Source organism: Crassostrea angulata, chromosome 1 (assembly GCF_025612915.1).
Source record: "Crassostrea angulata isolate pt1a10 chromosome 1, ASM2561291v2, whole genome shotgun sequence".
NCBI classification, from domain to species: domain Eukaryota; kingdom Metazoa; phylum Mollusca; class Bivalvia; order Ostreida; family Ostreidae; genus Magallana; species Magallana angulata.
In genome coordinates this window covers 9,743,883-9,763,479 of record NC_069111.1, presented here as the reverse complement: position 1 = coordinate 9,763,479, position 19,597 = coordinate 9,743,883, and the positions used below count along the sequence as shown (strand labels likewise).

Here is a 19,597-nt window from a genome sequence, read left to right as displayed (position 1 = left end):
TACAAATACTAGTATATATGGTAGTAGAGAAGAAGATTTTCTAAGATTTAATACATATTTACTATATATATTGGCCCCACCCTAGAGCCAGAACCCCTGTCCCTAGGGCCATGAATGTGTCCTGGGGTGGTAGAGCCATGAATTTCACAATTTCCTCTTACTATAGAGATGCCTCACACCAAAAATGGTAATAATTAGCCTTGTAGTTTTTAAGAAGAACTTAAAAATGTAAAATTGCTAATGCACGACGGATGGCGACGGACGAAAACGGATAGCAATAGGTCACCTGAGTTTACTTAATAGAGAATGTTAATGTAAACCAACTTTTATTTGCAGTAACTTTATTTCCCGATTTACGCGATGACGAGGTTATCACAAAAATTTCTCGCACGGGATCCAGGAATAAAAGTCAGTTTACAGTATAAGTGACACATGGCAGACACCTTAAGCTGTCATGGGTGACAGTAATGCAACTTTGGTTGCTGAAAAATACAGGAGAGCAATGGAATTAAGAATAGATCCGATATTGATGACCTCTGGTTCACTGTTTAAAAATTTCACACACACAGTATTCATTTCTTTATTTCTTGGAAAAAACAATTACACAACATGTTATATATAACAATACGACAAATCTTTTGTTTGTCAACCTATTCTAGTGTAAACTTAATCTTCTCATAAAACATCAAAAACATAGTCTTAAACTTGAAAAAAAAACCAACACTTGTCAACAAGCACATAAAAGTTAGGCAGTGAAAAATTACGCAGTGAAAAAATGCTTCCTAATGCTGCTGATAAAAAAATACTTGTCAACAAGCAAACAAAACAAAGGCAGAGATAATAATAATATACACTTCTTAATGCTGTTAATAAAAAAACTTTGGTCAATAATTTCTGATAACTTAAAATAAGTCCACATGGATTTTAGAATTCAATAAACGTAAAATAAAACCAAATTCAGCAAAATCCCTGCCCTTTCTAAAATTGAGGAGGAAAATTAAAAGCATCATATATGCTAAAATATGATTTAATCTTTCACTGATAATAAGAAAGCCAATGCATGCAATTTTCACCCACAATGTTAATTGAAAATGATATTAGCTTAAAAGAAGATATCACCCTTTCCCATAGTTCACTCAACACTAAACCAAGCTTGACTTAACATTTTGAAAACAACAACAAAATATATGTGAGCCAATGCTTACTAGTGATACCCCCGCTCTGATGTGAATATGCAAAATAAGCAAAGTCGACATTTAACAGAAAGCTGGCATCCGATTGGTACAGAAAAGAAATATATCCCACAATATGGCATGCCTAAACAAATAGTGTGTTAAAATCTCAAGCATCTGCGATAAATAGCTGCTGAGAAATCTTTGACGAAAATTTGTTTGAAAATTTTGGCAAAAAATAAACAAAGTCGTCATTTAACAGGAAGTTGACGTCTGATTTGTACAGAAATATATCCCACGATATGGCATGCCTATACAAATATTGTGTAAAAATTTCAAGCATCTGCGATACATAGTTGTTGAGAAATCTTTGACGAAAATTTGGTCGAAAAGTTTGGTTAAAAAATAAGCAAAGTCGTCATTTAACAAAAAGTTGGCATCCGATTGGTACAAAAATATATCCCAAAATATTGTATGCCTAAACAAATAGTGCGTTAAAATTTCAAGCATCTGCGATAAATAGTTGCTGAGAATTCTTTGACGGAAATTTGTTTAAAAATTTTGGCAAAAAATAAACAAAGTCGTCATTTAACAGGAAGTTGACGTCTGATTGGTACAAAAATACATCCAACGATATAGCTTGCCTATACAAATTCTGTGTAAAAATTTCAAGCATCTGCGATAAACAGTTGCTGAGAATTCTTTGACGGAAATTTGTTTGAAAATTTTTGCTAAAAATAAACAAAGTCGTCATTTAACAGGAAGTTGATGTCCGATTGGTACAAAAATATATCCCACGATATGGCATGCCTTAACAAACACTGTGTTAAAATTTCAAGCATCTGCGATAAACAGTTGCTGAGAAATCTTTGACGAAAATTTGTTTGAAAATTTTGGTTAAAAAATAAGCAAAGTCGTCAGGAAGTTGATGTCCGATTGGTACAAAAATATATCCCACGATATGGCATGCCTTAACAAACACTGTGTTAAAATTTCAAGCATCTGCGATAAATAGTTGCTGAGATAAATGCGACAGAAATTTTTGTTACGGACGGACAGACAGACGGACGGACAGACAGACAGACACACAAGGGTAAAACAGTATACCCCCTCTCCTTCGGAGCGGGGGTATAAATATGAATAATTCTTATATTTCCTTTTGTAAAAATGCCAATGACCACACTTTCTATATGGTCTTTCCTTAAGTTTATGGGGAAAATATTCTCCACTTTTTCCTCAGTCCTTTAAACATGTCTAAACCATGGTATAAAGGATACTAGTACATGTATTACTTTCTTTTGACATAGTTTATGATAATATCATGATAAAAAAAACATGAAATATATCTTATCCTAAATGAAAAAATGACAAAAAACCCAACTTTAATAGATACAGCTATACATTCTGTGCATATTATTGTAAACTAAACATTTTGATAATTGTCTACAGGAAAAAAAATTTCTCCTTGGCATGTTGGTCATTTTCAAACATCCTCAACACTGAAGTTTATAGGTGTTAATCTGTCAAAAAAAGGGAATATTATATGCATTTGTGAAAGGATGCAGGCAATTGATATACTGTAGACGTACTTTTGTCCGAGTGGTATTAATTTACGCTATGAATGCGGGCACAAATTTTCCGCGGAATTTTTTCCCAGTGTACTTTAAGTGCATTTTGGAATAAAATTTTGAAATTGCATAACATGAATAAGGATATTCGGAAGTTACTACATTATATAACACTTGCACATACGTGAACCTAATGTATATCGTTTTTATCTATGCAAACTGTCAAACGTATTTGTATTGAGAATTCACATAATAAATAATTTAATCTCCTAAAGATTTGAATTTTCTGTAAATTTACTTGCATGAAATTTAAACTTCTCCCAGCTTGAGATAACGGCACATGTCAGATGACAAATAGCCCCAAGCGGGTCTGTCTTTCAATGACCCAATTAACTACACGCTAAGACCCATGTTTTTACTGCAATTTTCAGATCCCTTTGTGCTCTGACTTTTAATTGATAAAACTGATCAACTCATAATTTAAACGACATGTGAACCCATAAATGAACAGTTAAGAACTGTTCACAGTGCACAACCGATAATTATTGTTCACTGTGAACAGTTCTTACAATTTAAGTCCAAAGTTGGACAAATTCTAGGTAATGAAAATCGCTCAGAACTAAATTTAATAATAATTATTCAAATGATTTTTTTTTTCATTCAAAGAATCCGCGTAAGTTTTTACCCGCGGATTGAAATGATATTGTGATTCCGCGGAATTATGACCCCGTGGAAAAAAATACGTCTACAGTATTTAAAAACTTAATTAATTATCTGATCTGCCTTTTGTAATAAAATTTAACATGTTGATACCAGCAACCATTTGTGTTTGTTAAACGCAAATGCCTCTGAATATAACCAAATGTTATGATAACATACCGTTAAATATACTTGATAAAATATGTTTGGATAAAGATGCATTAAAGACAGGCAGATAATATCTGAATCACGGTCTTTGATCATGGCATCTCAGAAAAAGCACTCATAATTGAATACAGATGTTGAATTTGAAGAGCTAACTAGCCTCAATTCAAACATTTACCTAAAGCCAAAATTGGTTATTTGCATACAAACAGAATGACAGATAGGACAAAAATATCATAATCTTCCGAGGTGACTCGAAGAGGAGGGGACAACTCTAGAGTAAGGGAGATAACTGAAAGTGTACGAGAAAAGATGACTTAAAGTAGAATATTTATGACTTAAAGAGGACTGGAAGAGCATTCGAAAGTAAATTATCAAATATGCTATACCCCTCTTTATCTTTGCCTTCAGTGACTCCCACGTCCAATTCCAGAAGAGAACAGTTTCCCAGCAATCCCTTTAGCATGGCACTCCTTCCCGATCTGTCCTCTGCCAGCTGGGGAAATTGAGCTGCCTAGGCCTTCACTACCGTCTCCTATCCTTAATCCAGCAATCCCCCTCCCAACCAATGCTCTGCCCCTCCCAACGTTCTGTGGGTTTTGTTGCTCCCCTACAGAGGCTGTCTGGCCCCTCCCAACTCCAACAGAAGACAGAGAGAAGGCAAACACAGCAGAGGGCTGTTGTTTGGCTGGCTTGGGGTTGGAGATATAGGTCTGTGATATCTTGTTGGGAATTCTCAGCTCTTCCTCCACCTCCTCTTTCTTGGCCTCTTGTTGCTGTGTTACTGAAGGTTTATCTGGATACTTAACATATCTGAAATAGAAAACCGATGCAATGAATGAAGTTATTGAGGAGATAAATACCGAGAGAGAGAGAGAGAGAGAGAGAGAGAGAGAGAGAGAGAGAGAGAGAGAGAGAGAGAGAACCTTCTTTCTCCTGGTGGAAGAGCATACTGAATTTTCATGTACTTCTTCTCTGCATTTGTTAGTCTGTATGAAATCAGAGACATAGCATTTTTAATCGGATGAATTCTGTATTATAAATCAGTAACATGATTATTTTCTCCTTTTCTAAAAAAAAAGTTCAATGTTGAATGAAAACTGCTTATTACCAGGGACAAACTTGATACATTAGGTACAGTAAAACTCATTTAGAGCACGAACACGGATAAAGCAATTTCTCTGATATAGCGAAGTTTTTTTAGTCCCCGGTAAAATTCTTATCAAATCTTTGCAAAATTTTACTGTTATAACGGATTCGGATATAACAAATTAACAGATATAGCCAACTGATCTGAGTCCCATAGAGGTAGATAATAACAAAAATTAACACTATCATAAAGAATTTCTTTACAAATTAAAAAAGTTCGTCCTACCATATAACATAATAGTTTGAATTAATTTTTTTTTATATTAATCAATTCAATTCACAATCAGATTATTTTTATGTTAAGCCTTAATTAGTATAATTTATAGTCTGGTGAAAGAAAACGTGTATAGTGAATTCACTATAGTTATTAGTACGAATTCGTTATACGGATATAACGAATTACAGATATAACGAAGTAAATCAATTTGTCCCCAGGAATTCGCCATAACCGAGTTTTACTGTATATGTACCAGTAAATATATCCCTGAGAAAAATTAAACATTAGTATAATGTATCTCTGAACTTATTAAAAAGACCCTAACATTTAATTTTAACATTGTGGTATCATTTTGTATTGAGCACCCTCTGAATAACATTTTGAAATTTAAATTTTTTTTATAACTGTTTAAAATGCACATATTTTTGTTAAATTATCCTTGTCCTCTGATCAATAAATCAATAAATAGAGGCCTTACCCATCAATGTGGATTCCTTCTATTTTAGCAAAATAGTTTGGGTCTACTCCAATTCGAGGCAGAAGTGGAACTTCTGAAAAAAAAAAAAAATGAAATACATGTATTGATAATTACGTAAAAAGTATAATTTTTTAAACATTATATTGCATTGCATTCGTATTTCATATAAATACTAGCTGAACATAGTACAGTAAAACAGGCTTTTAACGAAGTGCCAGGGAAGGTGATTTTACTTCGTTATAAGCGTAATTCGTTATATCCATCAAGTTTACAACATGTTATAAAGTAATCGGGAATGAATGGCACTTCACTGTAAGCGTCAATTCATTATAAGCCCGTTCGCTATAACCGTGTTTTACTGTATAGATAAGTCACCTTTTTCCCAGTCGTCCTCGGAGTTGACTGTTATCTGGTGATACTCTGGTAAATCCACACACCCCTGAAACAGGGTACCGGTACTACCAGCCTCCTTCTGGATCTCTGGTTCAAAAAATAAAATTTATGATATGTGATTCAATTGTGCAGGCTGTTTCCCCCCAAAATCTCCAGACAAATCAATTAACCAAAGCATCCAATACATACTTCATTTATGCTTTACAAGCTAACATTACCATTCATATAAGAAGAAATTTAGCATCAAAATACATGAAAATCTGACATTTTGATAAGATTTCATACCATAAGAGAGGTCTTGTTCTATTCGCGGTTTGTCTGGGCAGTTTTCTATGTGGTACCTCAGCTCGGGCTTGGGAACCACATGTATTGCATTCAGTGGACAACTAGCAAATTCTGTACAAGGGTGGTTCTACAACACAAATGAGAACAGGATATTTAACTTTAATGTTCACATTTTATAATAATTGATTATGTCATTTAGTCATTCCTATTCTGAATCAAAGATCTTAATAAATAGCCAATATTTGTTTTAAAAAAAACCCATAACATTTGACTATAGTATACATATATGTATTAGGATAGATCGTAAATCATTTCACCTTCATGAATTCTTCCTATTAATTTTTTGGTCTTACAACATATCCCCCATCTATTCTTATACGTATACCAAAAGAAAACGAACACACAAATCTTTGTTTTAGAAAGTAAAAAATCATATATTTTTCTCCATTAAACTACTTGCCCTCCTGCATTTGATGAGGTGGTACGGCATGCGCTTGGCTCGGATCATCTCACACCTGTTGTAGGGACAAGGAATTTCCTGCTCCGGATCTAACACCTTGTACTGTGCCATTGTAATCTTGACCTGATCAAAAAAATATTTCAAAAGACCTCAGAGACCAGCGACCTTCACCTTTGACTTTCAGTAACAGTTAAGCATACTAATTATAAAGAAGTGTTGAGGGAGGGTTACTGTATGATGCCATTAAATCAGCAAATTGAGCTGGGCTTATATATTTCAATAATGTTAAAGATACTTCTTGGATACACCTTGGGCGCATTGGCCGCCTGTACACGATTGGGTTTGTCTCCACAATGGAAATTCGGTTGCGGAAAATAAAAGCAGAATTTCTTCTAACCGTGTATGCCATGCAAACACTATTTATTCAATGTGTCAACTGTACACAACTTACAGTCCCGTGTTTCTCCTCTAGATCTCTTTGACAGATCAGTCCAACTTTTCCCGCAATTTTTGCTTCACTAGACAACTTGTTCGTATAATCTGATGGTTTTTTTTTTTACTTTGCACTAAAATCTGGGAATGATGTAGGAGTTACAGATTTATTAATTATGAAATTAATAAATCTATAAATAAAAGTAATTAATTTATTGATAATTAAATTAATATAATTATGTTTTAATTATTGTACAATTAAACATAAAACTTCGTAATACTAAAGTATATAATAAAATCTTTAATAAACTTAAAAATCTGGTCATGGTCAATTGAATAGAACATGCAGCTATCTTGACCATGGTATAAATTGCCTTAGGGTTGTAATTAAGGTTCTGGCCAAATATATAATGTATCTAGGTATTCAATTGGTTTTTAGTTTTGTCTTCTTTGATTTTATTGGTTGTTGATATTTCCCTCCAAATTCTTGGAGCTGGTTTGTCATATTTCTTTGTCACATCAAAGAGAGTGGAGGTGTTTTCGTAATCTGAAAGCTGACTTTTGAAACGTAACAAACTCTACTTCTTGGTAAGTTAACATTACTAATTCTAATAATTTTGATTAATAGTTATACATTTCATTAACAGTGAATTCTATAAGTTTGCCAAATTAAAACAATAGCTCATGCACAGTAAGAGTGAATGATTTTGTGAGATATCAACTTTTTAATAGATAAGAATAACATTAATATGTTCACTGTTTTTATCCCTTTATATTGTGAACATAAGTACAAGTTTATTAATGTAAACTTTACAATAATTTGTAGTTGCCATACCAGATAGTACACTGTACATACCATAGGGTTATAATACTGAACAAGAGCGCATTCCCATAGAATGGTATGTTTAACTGTGTCTTATGATTTAGAATAATATATTTATGTGTTTCTAGACATTACAGATGAATATCATTGTAACCCTATTTTTAGATACATGAATTAATACATAACGTAATTCATAGATGTGTAATGGATTAATGTAAGGAGTTGTTCCCCTTTAGCGCAACTTGCTCCTATTGTAATATTTTTATGCCGTATATTTATATTGTTGTTATTCATTGTAGGGCTATTCATTTGTTTACCATCTATCTTAATAAATATTGGAGATGCCCAGAACCCGAACAGGCGTTGTTTGATTTCCTCATCATTCAACAAATATACCCTCTGTTACAATGAAACAGAATTGAAAAAAAAAGACGAGTCAGTGTAATATAGCATTTAAAATTAAAATTGATCCGAGCCAAGCGCATGACATGATCCAGTGGGCATGAAAGAGCTTAATTTTTATCTCGGGCGATCAAAAGTAATGCATGCGTGCAAGATATTCACTTGAAGCATCATTACATATACTTGTATATTTATATTTTCAACTGTCTTTGTCTGTGATAACATTACTAATCCATTTTGAACCCTAAAACCCAATAACTTCATAAAACATGAGTGACACGTACAAGATGGGCGCGTCTTACAGCATGATGGGCTGCCAGCACGCCGCGTAGTAATTCTTAGCATGTGCTATATAAAAAAAAATAGTGGTTTAAAAATAATTCTGTTTTAAAGTGTACAAATTGGAAATAATACAGATATAAGTAATAATTTAAGAATTTAATCTTTGAATATTATGAAGTGATTCTGTCGGAGCGTGGTCAAATCTATCATAAATCCCTTCGGACATTTATTGGATTTGACCACGCCCCGACCGAAATTATCACCTCATAATACTCAAAGAATGAATCCTTCTTTTTTAAATATAGTATATTTACCATACGCTATTTAAAGTATGTTGTTTCATTCGTCATATGTAGCACTTTATTAGTTTTATTAGAGCGGGTGTCCTACAGTGATCAGTTTGTCTGTCCGTCCCTACGTCCGCCTGTCCAACCGAGATCGCTTGTACAGAGCATATCTTCTCTCCCCTTGGCCCAATCTGGCTCTTACTTCACCCACAGAGTACCTTTGGGTAAAATGAGGGTGTGCAGTGACCTTGAACCATTTTTTTTTAGGTCTAAGGTTAAGGCCATACAGAATTATATATAAAATCCTTGTCTGGGGCGTATCTTTTCTCCCTTTGGCCCAATTTGTCACATACTTCACTCACAGAATATCTATGGTTAAAGGGTGTGTAGTGACTTTAAATAAAGTTTGTAGATCATGGGTAAAGGTCATATTGGATCACAAAATAAAAATCCTTTTTCAGAGCATATTTACTTTCCACTTAGCCCTTTTTGGCTCATACTTCACATAAACAGAGCTTTTGAGTAATGGGTGTATTGTGACCTTGAACAAATTTTCAAGGTCAAATGTGAAGACTATAAATGAATTATATGAAAAATCCTTGTCCGGAGCATATCTTCTCTCCCTTTCTTCCAACCTGGCTCATACTTCACCCACATGGTGCTGTTGATCAAAAGGTATGTAATGACCTGGAATGGTGTTGTAGGTCAAGTGTCATGGTCATATCGGATCACACAAAAATCCCATTTTTAAGAGCATATATGTACTCTCCACTTAGCCCTATTTGGCTAATACTTTACTTAACAGAGCTTTTTGGTTAATGGAGTGCAGTGACCTTGAACCAAGTCGATGTGAAGTCTTAGCGGATCTTTTTATAATTAGTTTTAGATAGTAAATGCTTAATCTTGGTCAGATTGAACAAACATGCCTGTATGTAAGGGGTAATGAGATAGAATAACAAGTTCTATACCAGCTGGAAAATTTCTAAGATATAGGTCAATGTCAAAGCAAAATTCTCTGAAATTCTTTTCATCCCATTCTCCATTTTTAAGATTTTCACCATCTCAGTGTTGTCTAGTTTATAGTTTTAAGGTCAGACGACACGTTCCTCGAGCATCTTTTTTTTATCTCCTCGTAATAAAGAGTTCTAATAAAAATTATTATTTATAATCATTTTTAAAATGATTTAGAATTTTTATTTATTGCACCTGTAAACGTAGATGGCAGAGTGGTTAGAGCGGTGGCCGCACTCTGCTATAACTCTAAGTTCCATGGGTCGTGAGTTAAAACACCATCCCCGGCTGTATATATCGATATATAAATTTTTATATCAGCAATTCAAGTGTATTTTTAAAACGATTATATAGGAAATTGCATAATCTAGTATTTTACAGAAATTCCTGGTAAGGTATCCTAATTTTTTGCAAGAAAGCTTCTCAAAGTAGTAGTAAATCAATAACAAATTCCCGGAAAAAGTTATGTAAAATGAGGAACGTGTCGTCTGACCTTAAAACCTATTTAATTAAAATTCATTAATGATATCGATTTATTGCATTGTTCCATGATAATCTGCTGTAGAGAAAAATTACAATGATGGATAAACATAAAGGACAAGTAAGCAAATTTTGCATAGTAGACGTTTGTTCTGAAGATTTGAAACAAAAATTAACGATAAATGTGTCTATAGACTATAGACAGTAAAACACAGTTATAGTGAACATGCTTATAATAAGTTTATCCGACAAAATGTTTAGAAATAAATGAAGGTGTTATTTCGCCAGTTTTCCGAGGAAAATGTCATTTGGTACAAAATATCAAATACTTTTGAAAGAAACAGGATACCAATCCACTTCAGTGGTAAATATAATATATATCTGTTGTCGGAAATTGATTCAATCCAACTCCAATATTTTCTTCACAAGAGCAGAAGATATGCATTTGAGTACATATATATATGTATATATTTACATCTACCAAGCATAATTTCCTCTATTTCTTACGGAAACTTATAGTTAATTCATAGCTCTGTAGAAACAGCCAGACTGAAATCTACACGCCCTATTTATCGACTGGTCGAAATCTACAGCGGCTGATAGTGACAGGACTGAAATTGACACGCCCTGTTTATCGATTGGTCTGAACCTACAGCGACCTTAGTAAAATCCCGGACTGCACGAAATAATCATGCCAGTCAGTCTCACAGGAAACGATTTGGCCGTTTCTTTTACCCAACGTACTTTTGTACATTAACAGTAAATTAGTGAATTTTACTAACTTTTCCTAATCAGTTAATTAATTACTTAAAATGCTTTCTTTGATGATTCATGCGGGTTATGAAGGTAGCGATCTTTGCAGGAAATTTTTTTCCTACAATGTCGCTACCTTCATATCCCTAATGAATCACCAAAGAAAGCATTTTATTGTTTAAATAAACCATATTTAATTCGAAACGGAACTATTAGTATATCCGATAAAATTATTACCAACTTTTGTTAACCCATGCAAAATGATAAAATCAGTCATAAACACATCTAATACAATCTTTATTTCAAAATATGACTATATATAATAACTATACAGCGGCTTAGAAGAACAATATAAGTATACATTTTTGTACTGGCACAGAGATCATAACATTAGGCTTTTATTATGTTGTTGTTGTTTTTTTTTTGTCATTAAATTTGATTTGACTAGGTCAACGATATAATTACGGTAGCTGGCCCCCTTGTCTTGTAACGTAATCCAGAGTGGAAATTCTTTTTATTTAATTACTTAAATGTTTACAAACAAAACTGTTTACGAACAAAACATCACATCAAACACTTACTGATTTTTTTTTCAATATACAATATGGTCTTGAGCCTAGTTTAGATAAATGTTCAGAACCAGACACATTTCTACATGCCATCACCATATAAAACTGTTTACATACGTGAGTCGATACTACACCAATATTGCAAAAGAGTATAGAAATATTTAATAAGAGGTCAATTCTGCTAAACTGTAGGAAAATTTGAACGAGAATTTTAAAATGTGCATATCTAGGGTAAACAACCAAGATAAAAGCAAACTGATATTTAGTTATATTACAGAATCTTTAAAACAAATTTAATAATCAACAACATAGATCAAGCTAACCATTGTTTTCTTGGATATAATAACCAATGTACATACACTTCTGAGCGACCATCAAACCTCTTTAAATGCACATGAACGCAGGTTTAAGCAATATTGTTTTTATGTTAAAAATAAACATATATTCACTTCAATTCAAATACTTTTAAAATAAAAAAAGTAATCTATATAAAACCAAGGTAGGGTTTGTACATAGGCAGAAAGAGAAACAAAAAGCTGAAGGTTGCTAACAACAACCACAACAGTTGTCATGACAATATAGTACATGTATTAACAATATCATCTTTCATTACTTGATTTTCAGTTTACAAAATTTTAAAATAAATATTGTTTGAGGTTGGAATATGATTTTGTTTATAAATATTGACAATGATATCGGTATAAGGAAAAAATAACTTCAGACAAAAAAATTTTGCTTTTACAGATCATGTTATAATAACATATAACTGTTCAACTACACTGGTGGCCATTCAACCTCTGTTTGATTTCACTTTCTGATGCAGCAGGTCTTCTCTTTCTTTGGCTAGCATCTCCTTTTTAACCACTTTTTCAGCCTACAAATACCGTATTCAAAATAACGGGGTAAAGAAGAATGCAATATGAAATCTTAATGCACAACTTTTAACAAAGTGAAATAAACTCTATAAACATCAGTTAAAAAGGAACAGATGTAGAACTTGCAAAGCTAGGGTACAACATTGTTCAGAAGATTATTTAAACAACAGTATATCATATTTTTCCTGAACAATAATTCAGTGTAATACATGTATATCATATGTCAATTACAGTATGTAGAATATGCAAGTTACTGCTGTCATTAAGACTTTTACTTTAAATATATATTTGGAGAATTGGAGTGAATAGAGAATTTGTAAAACTAATGTACAATTTTGTATTTAGAAAACATAAAAATGTTTTCAAATATGATTTTGGGAACAACTTGGATATTCCAAAAATTATCTGGAAATTTCATCTACTTTTAAAATCAGGAAACTCTAGAACTACTGAGAAATGAAAAATGTTCATTTTCTTCTCGAAAGCCTTAAAATTCTGCTGCAAAGTATTGTCCCTTACTAAACTCCGTACCTATGGAATTTTTCCTTTACTTTTCTATTCAATGTAGTTTATTTGGTATTGTAAAATTGATATATGATGCATAATATTCAGACTAAAGGTTACCCAAAATGAATACCCTAAAATAGAGGAATGAACGAATGAACATCTTTAACAGTTTGATGTTATTCAAGCCTCCGTGATATATAAGACAAGTTTATGTTATACCTCCTCAGCCGTCAGGGTGTGTCCCTCATCCACCTTGGTCTCCAACAGCTCAATCTGTCGGAGCTTCTTCTCTATCTTTTTCAGATTCTTATCAAAGTCTTCAATCGAGTCCTCTGTTATTCCATTTTCCTTCCCAATACCTGAAGATCACAAACTCATATATAAAGGTCAAGTTCTCTAAACTATTCCATTATGTAAAATATTGCCAATTAAAAACTTGGACAAAGAAAGACACATTTTACATTTATCTTTAAATAGCGATATACATCTACACAATTTTTAAAATTAGTTAAATTCATTAATGACTGCTTTGAACACATATGTCAATTATTGTGAGGAAATGTTAAACTGCTTAATTTGTTTTTCCTCTGACTGAAATGTCACACTTTCATTGGTTCAAACATAGCACATGATTGCCTGATACATTTCTATGTCTGTTTGAAGAGAATTAATATTCCGCAATATGGCCGACATAGGCTGATGCTTCGCCTATTCATTTCGACATTTCATATTACTGGTAATACAGAAATCACATGACATAAGTTCTTAAAATTTTTATTGGAGTAGTAGCCCTTTAAATTTCCTTAAAATTAGAATATTTGCCCTTTAAATATTGACATCACATTGTTGTATCTTGAGCAGAACAAAATGACAGCATCGAGATTTGCGAAAATCTCTGCATAGGAAAGGGAGGGAATGTTTGAAATTGAATAACAACAAAACATTGTAAGTGAACATGAGTGAAGTGAAAATTTTTAAGAGTATTTGAAAGTTGAGATTAATAATTTTAAGAATTTAAATGAGTTAAATTGGATGAGATGTTAGGCAACTTGTATATGACTCTGCGTAGAGCATCACTTTTTGTGAAAAAAAATGTCACTTGATAGTCGTCGGGAAAACAAAGGTTTGTTACTGACTGATTACAGAAATATATCAGGTTGATCAATCTCATAGATGACGAGGAGTTACAAACCTAATGAGTAATAATTCTGTACATGCAGTTATTGTAAACATACATGTACAATGATGCTCCTATATATTCATTGGGCCTTTGCCAATTGTTGTAATTGTGTTTGTGCTTTTGTATTTGTATCAAATGTTTTATATTACAAATACACATATAGAACAGAATAAGGTTATAGTAAATCCTCATTAGGTTGGTATTAGCTATATACTGTACATATAAAATTAAATGAATATCTACCATTGTTCACTTTGGGCACAGCAGGAGGAGGAGATAACAATTTTTCTGAAATAAAAATAATTCAATCATAAACAGAACAAAATTTGAAGACAAGTACTTATTCTACAATATATATCCAATTACTGACTATGAGGAAGATTGCAAATTTATTGTCCCCAGAGACAGCAACTTTTTCAAGAGGCAAATATTGCTGTCAAGGGGCATGGTCAATTATATAGCTACAGTCCATATAGTCTGTAAATATATATTCTATTTTAAACCGAAGAAAACTTTTTGTCAGCGATGCAGATTTTCTTGCTGGTATAAACAAATTAGAGTTATCAGAAGTTGAATTTAATGTAGCAACTTAGCTGACACCAAAGGTGTTCTGAGTTTAACAATTAACAAGAGAAATCGCATACTGCCAGTGAACAGTTTTAAGGACTATTCACCATGGGCAGATAGCACTGAAACTATTTCACGGTTAGATAGAATAGCATTTATCCATTGTAATCACATAAACATATAATATCTTCACAGAGGTATAATAACACTTTATATCCACATCCTTCAGTCTGTTACCTGATTGGCTACGACCTCGACCTCGACCCCGACCTATTCCTGCCATTGATACACTACATGCAAACACTGCGGATGAACGTTGAGTTGACCCTATTGACTGAGACCCATTTGTGGGTGTGATCGTCTTGGGGGGACACTGCTGGGGGAGGGGCACCTTGCTGGGCTCATTGTTCTCTGCTTGATGAGCTGTATACCTGTTATATTAATGTACATAACAATATTGAAATATGACTGAATATACTCACTGACCATTGGTTTTAAAGGATTTTATTTCTCTTAAAGTAGCGAACTAATAACAAAAAATCTAGTGCTTACAAAATTTACCAAGAAAAAAAAAGTTTTTCTTCGCAATTAATATGACTTGGCAAGCAAATGTTCATACGCATGCAGATTCTAAGAATTCAACCTAAAATGCACTTTTAGTTCATAAAACTCATATTCGCAGCAATGATAAGGTGTCATGAATCTAAAATACAACTGAAAAACCGTATTGTTTGAATCACTTAAAACTTTTAGCGTTACAATACATTCCTGAGAACTGTCAAATGGAATGACGTACTGACAATTGACTTTCTACATAGTTATGAAATCAAAGGGGAAGTCTTAACATACCCACATTGAACAGTGCTTTGCAGTTTTTTGCAAATGAAATTGAGATAACAATATCAAAAGGAATCTACCTCCTGTTTCCAGCTGGAATGTGCATCTGTCTAGCAAACTCTTTTTTCTCTGTCTGAGTTGGTCTGAAAGTAAGAAACAACGAATGAAAAGATGTGTAACATTCCGCTGCTGTATCTGTTCAGTGATCTGATTGGATGAGGACACCTTACCCTGGAGTGATCATGTGATCCTGCTTGGCCGTGGGCTGGGAATCCACCCCTATTTTCGGCACAGACAAATACTCTGTAAAAAATTTCATAATAATCTTATTTTATTTTTAATAACAGATTTCCCCATCATAAAATCTTGTTGTTTCAATTGTGCATGCATATTAAAGAAAAACATGATTTAAGGAGGTCTATCCATGGGTCTCCTTTGCATTGGGACGTTCTTTGTTCTTTATGAAATAAACAATACATTTAACTGTCAAATAACTTTAATTTTACACAATTATTTTCACAATCTTAATGTATAAAAGCAAAGTCTAACAGTTTTCATCATACAATTTTAAAGATTTTTAATAGTTGATCTTTTTCTTAAATGTGATGCACTTTCATCTACATTGATACATTGTTTCAAAAGGTAATCAATTAACCCATACCCCTTCAATTCCTCCTATTTTCTGCAATTTAAATTAAAATATTAACGGTATCAAGAATTAATACTCATAAATCTTCTGTTTGATTATGAAAACAATATAAAACACTGACCATCCTCCCAGTTTTCTCCATTAGGGATGATCACTTGTTCATAGATGGGGAGACCTAAATATCCTCCTCTGAACGTTGAAGATTGTTTTCCACTCTCTGTAAATAACATAAGCATTAAATTCATTCTTGTTCTTAAAAGCTATTTGCTGGCCAAAAAAATGTTTATTCTAATACATGTACCGAATACCTTTCTTGCAACCATTTCAATATGACTTTCCCTTATTTAAAAACATATCAATCCCAAAGAGATTATGTTTGTATTTGTACAATTTGGCATCATTTCAACATATAAAACACTTAATTTCTTGCAAATTTTGACATCAAATGGATTGAATTCAACAGCTTTCCAAATACTACCACTAATATCATGATAAACTAGACTGGAACATCAATATAGTTCAACTTTAAACTGTCGCAAAATTTAATACTCATATATGTACAAAATATTGGTTGATATTTCATTTATCTATTCCCTTATTAAATCAGATTTGGGTTTTTTTTCATGACCTACCGGTATATAAATGCAGATGATCCTTAACTATGTTATTTTTTTTTAACAGGTAAAGAAAGAAAATTTAATTATGAACACAACAATTCAAAAACCACTCAACAGATATTCAATTCTTAAATTCAAAGACTTTCAACCAATGTCAACCTCCTGTTTATATCTTAATCAAGGGACAACTCTAAAAGTTCTTAAACTTATCCATCTGAGAAAGGAAAATGACATGTTGGTTCAATCCGTGACTCTATGTCTATTAAATGTACATCAAAAAGAGACATTTCAAAATTCCTTACTATTAGACATCATTGCTTCAACCACAGCCCTGTCTGGGCAACTGTCCATGTGTTCTCTGTAATTTTTCTTTAGCATCACATGTCTAGCATTGAGTGGACAGGTGGCCAGCTCACTTCGTCTGAAGTTCTGCAATGTAATACTGAGGTTATTTTTTGATATACACAAGACAAACATCACCCAACAGAATAAAGAATAAAAATTCAAAACTTGTCACATAAATTTATTTGGCGAATGATGATGATTGACGTTATAACAAGTTAACTGTCTCACTGGCAATTTTTCTGTGAAAGATGATCCCCCTTAAGGGACCGGCATAATTCATAAAAGTTTCTTTTGGTAACTATAAGAGTTACAAAAGAGAGCGGCAAAATAAAATCCAGGTAAAGCCTATTATTATATGAATATATTAAAATTAAATTAGGCTACAAACTTTTCTACAGTCCATAATATGATACTGCATTCTCTTAGCCTGCAAAACATGGGCCTTATTCAAAGGACATTGGATCATCTCGTCCGGATCATGGATTTTGTACTGTGCCATCCTACTATCAGTGGAAATTAAGCTATGTCCATATAGAAAATAAAAACATCATTGATCAACGATATAGATCTAGATTAAATCTGAAAAGATAATTTAAGAAATTGGATCAATTGTGGGCTCATCTATAATATTTCAATGCTGGATAGGTGTACAGTTCTATCTATAAATGAATGCTGGAGAAAAGGTACCCAGGAGAAAATGTAAACTAATTCGTAGGGTATATGCAAACTAACAGTTTTAAATGCGCATTGTAATTGGAGAACTTATTTAAATGATGAGTAATGAAATTACTATGACTTAATTAAGAAAGACTATGTAAAAAGTAGTAGTATTTTGTATTATAATTATGTACAAACATGGTAACTATTAATAATGAAATTCATATATTCCTCTATCTTCATGTATTAAAACATAGCTTTTATAACTATTTCACCTTCTTTGCTAGCTAAGATGCTATTTCACATTTTGGTTATGATTTCTCTACCCCAAGGGTACAATTTCACCAAGGATATGTTTTCTCCGGATACCCAATAAATATATAGTATATTTATGAAAATAATACACGTATTTAGTTTATATAATATAGATCTATAGGGTACATATAGCATTATATTTACATTTTCAGATGTCTTTGTCTGTGATAACATTACAGATCAAGTTTGAAGCCTATAACCCAGTAAATGATGAGTGACACAATATGGGTGTGTCTTATAGCATAACCGAAAAACGGAATTGGCTGCGCAGCATGGTAATACATAGCATGTGCTACATGAAAAAATAGTGGTTTTAATATGATGTTTATAAGAGTAGAAATGGAAAATAATATAAATATAAGCATGATAAGTAATAAGAAATTATTTTTTGAATTAAATGAGGTATAATTTCGGTCGAAACGTGATCAAATTTATCATAAAGCCCTTCTGGCTTTATTGGATTTGACCACGCCCCGACCAAAAGTATCACCTCATAATACTATAAGAATGATTTCTTATTCCAGATTTAGATCTAAAACGGGTTTATTGATTGAAATTCAGAGGCCTGTGATATGTGCAATACACATAAGAAACATATCCTAATCAAATACACAGTATAGACATTGTTAATGCGTAATGGGTGTGGAACACAATGGGTCAAAAGCCCGCGCAAATGTGCATGGTAGATTTCAATCAGTCCTTTAATTTCTGTCGTTTTAAAATCAGTGAAACGCAGCGCTAATTAAAGAGCACTCGATAAGAGCAGAAGAATTAACTGAGTCAAGGATAAAAATATAAATTTTATATTATAATTAAAATCCGAGGCTTACCTTCACAGGTGACTGTCCGACAATGCGTTAAAACTAAAACATGTAAAAGGAAGTCTGGGATAGGATATCGGGGCCTGTTAAACAGAGCGTGACTGTGCGCGCCAAAATTCCCTATACCCGTAACACAACTTTTAGGGCACTCGCTCTGCTGAACACGTCTCGGAACACCTCCAGCGTTTCCTTTACATTCTTATCCCCCCCCCTTTTTCGTGAAGGAAGGACAACTTCGGTGGTCCATCTATAACGAAATATTATCTCGTGAAAACGACTTATTGTCTCGTGTAAACGACTTATTAATTTGTGAAAAACGAGAAATTATCCTGTGAAAAACGATCGGATATTATCTTGTGAAAATGATATATAATCACGAATACCCAGGAGAAGGTTTTACTGCATTTATTTGGAGCTCCACTCTAACACAAGAACCCCTGATCCAGGGGTCATGAAAATCACAGTTTTGGAAGAAATTTTTTTTCTCATTATAACTATGTACCTATACATGTAGTTCATCTGCTTAATATTCAGGATCAAATGAGAAGATTTTTTTAAAGAATCAATGCATTTTCCTTATACAAATTGATTAGAGCCCCGTC

The 19,597-nt window shown here is 32.9% G+C and overlaps 1 protein-coding gene and 1 long non-coding RNA gene across 2 annotated transcripts; one reads left to right on the top strand and one right to left on the bottom strand.

Moving 5' to 3' along the window:
- Positions 1 to 566: 566 nt before the first annotated feature.
- LOC128182281 (uncharacterized) lies at positions 567 to 19,176 on the bottom strand. Its single transcript, XM_052850871.1, has 16 exons — positions 19,005 to 19,176; positions 17,591 to 17,723; positions 17,160 to 17,286; positions 16,362 to 16,457; positions 15,822 to 15,894; positions 15,672 to 15,734; positions 14,992 to 15,185; positions 14,431 to 14,475; positions 13,227 to 13,366; positions 6,587 to 6,709; positions 6,127 to 6,253; positions 5,824 to 5,928; positions 5,449 to 5,521; positions 4,531 to 4,593; positions 3,994 to 4,417; positions 567 to 2,692 (listed from the first exon to the last, which is right to left on the bottom strand). Exons 2-15 carry the CDS (start codon positions 17,699 to 17,701, stop codon positions 4,012 to 4,014), a joined length of 1,746 nt encoding a protein of 581 aa, XP_052706831.1. The 5' UTR covers positions 17,702 to 17,723; positions 19,005 to 19,176; the 3' UTR covers positions 567 to 2,692; positions 3,994 to 4,011.
- LOC128182291 (uncharacterized) lies at positions 7,313 to 8,300 on the top strand. The gene is made up of 3 exons (XR_008243402.1): positions 7,313 to 7,606; positions 7,845 to 7,917; positions 8,141 to 8,300. It is a non-coding gene; the product is annotated as an uncharacterized LOC128182291 (long non-coding RNA).
- Positions 19,177 to 19,597: the final 421 nt, after the last annotated feature.

Excerpts from the sequence above, each read along its gene's own strand:
- LOC128182281 (XM_052850871.1), bottom strand. The coding sequence starts at position 17,701 with ATGGCACAGTACAAAATCCATGATCCGGACGAGATGATCCAATGTCCT. Across the intron at positions 13,367-14,430 it reads TGTGCCCAAAGTGAACAATG|GTATTGGGAAGGAAAATGGA; the intron begins GTAGATATTCAT and ends TGTGATCTTCAG. Across the intron at positions 5,522-5,823 it reads CGAGGACGACTGGGAAAAAG|AAGTTCCACTTCTGCCTCGA; the intron begins GTGACTTATCTA and ends TTTTTTTTTCAG.